Source organism: Labrus mixtus, chromosome 4 (genome assembly GCF_963584025.1).
Source record: "Labrus mixtus chromosome 4, fLabMix1.1, whole genome shotgun sequence".
Classification (NCBI taxonomy): domain Eukaryota; kingdom Metazoa; phylum Chordata; class Actinopteri; order Labriformes; family Labridae; genus Labrus; species Labrus mixtus.
In genome coordinates, this window is record NC_083615.1 from 11,822,087 (window position 1) to 11,823,777 (window position 1,691).

The following is a 1,691-nucleotide window of genomic DNA, read 5'->3' on the forward strand; positions in this document are numbered from 1 at the left end:
CAGCTTTCTGATGCATTCTTTCCTTCAGGTGTTGAAGTTGTCTCCAAAAAGATTACAAATACCACTTAAATGTTTCTTTCAGTTAATGACAGTACAAGACTCATATAAAACCACATTGTGATGTCACTGTTGGACTAATATAACCCTTTTCTTGCTCACTGATAAAGGTGAGTTTAAACACTTTGAACCTGTTGATGTTTGATATGTTCTTACCTCTACCTTCTCTTTAGATAATGGAGGAAATTAACTCACTTGGGAGCACAGAAATTCCGTCACACTCTGTTGTCCCTCTGTCTCCAACTATCCATGATGTTCCCACACTGAGAGATGGGGAGTGTTACCATGTCTTCATCAGCTACAGCAGCAATGACTCACAGTGGACACACTTCTTGATCGAGCAGCTGGAGTCCTTTGGCTTACAGGTCTGCTACCATGAGCGGGACTTCACTCCAGGCCGCACCGTGTTGGAGAACATGTCTGACTGCATCCAGGAGAGCCAGAAGGTCCTGCTGGTTCTCAGTTCAGAGTTTGTGAGGAGCCGCTGGTGTCTCCTGGAGGCCAACATGTCTCTGTTCAGGGACTGTCTGGAGAGGAAGCCCATCGTCCCAGTGCTGCTGGAGCCAGGAGTCTCTATTCCTCTCCACCTCTGCCCGACTTTAAGAATAAGCTGCTCAAAGTGCTCTGCACCCCCAACCAGCAGCTCCAAGGCTCCACTGTGGTCCCCTTCCAGCCTCCCTCTATCTACAATGGGAAAGCCCTGCAGCCTTTGACTGCTGTCAATGCTGAAGGACTCTGTAGATGGGATATTGGTCGGTTTAATGACATGGACGTGCCAGACCAACTGTGCATGGTCATTGAGGACCGCAACAAGTACAGAGAGGCTGTGAGGATCATCAACAGTGTCTCTGAAAATAAGGTTTACTTGGTCTGGAGTAGACGACTGATGTACTTTTCAGTAACAATACTCTTTGCACTTACAATATCTATATTTTTGTGTATTCTAGGTATGTTTTTAGTCAGATACAGTCCAAATCTGTGGATGTTCACTATTCCATGTCTGTTATTTGTTGAAGTGGGGTTGATCATTCAGTTATCTTTATGGCAAAAGAATGAGGGTGATTTCATAGAGAGGGAGATGAAAAAAGTTATAGGTCAAGGAAACATGTTGCTCTCTGAGGAGAAGGTACTAATGGGATTTTTCTCCAATGCTAAAATTGATCTTGTGTATGTTTCTCTGGACGACTGCAAACAGGAGTTTGCGGAAACATTTTCTGAGCAGGATGATGCAGAGGAAATGTTTCAAAGAGCTCTGATGTTCTTCTCATCAGGTTACACCTGCTGCCTTGCTAAAAGAGACTTTCCCTTTCCCCAGCCCAGCTCCTCTGGTCACCTGGAGGGAGGAGTGTGTTTCTGTCAGTATGTCTCCCAGCAGCTGAGTATGGAGAAATGGCAATAGCAGAAACATGATGAGGGACTGTCTGGAGAGGAAGCCCATCGTCCCAGTGCTGCTGGAGCCAGGAGTCTCTATTCCTCTCCACCTCTGCCACCTCACCTACCTGGAGGTCAACGACCCCAACTTTAAGAATAAGCTGCTCAAGGTGCTCTACAAATGGGATTGTCGTCAGTTCAGTGACATGGAGGTGCCGGAACAACTGCGCCTGATCATTGAGGACCACAACAAGTACAGAGAG

General features: G+C 46.3%; 1 protein-coding gene across 1 annotated transcript; it reads left to right on the plus strand.

The window, feature by feature from the left end:
* The first annotated feature begins 204 nt into the window (after window positions 1-204).
* On the plus strand, window positions 205-770 carry LOC132972780 (toll-like receptor 2 type-2). The gene has a single exon (XM_061035858.1). It carries the CDS (start codon window positions 234-236, stop codon window positions 768-770), a length of 537 nt encoding a protein of 178 aa, XP_060891841.1. The 5' UTR covers window positions 205-233.
* Window positions 771-1,691: the final 921 nt, after the last annotated feature.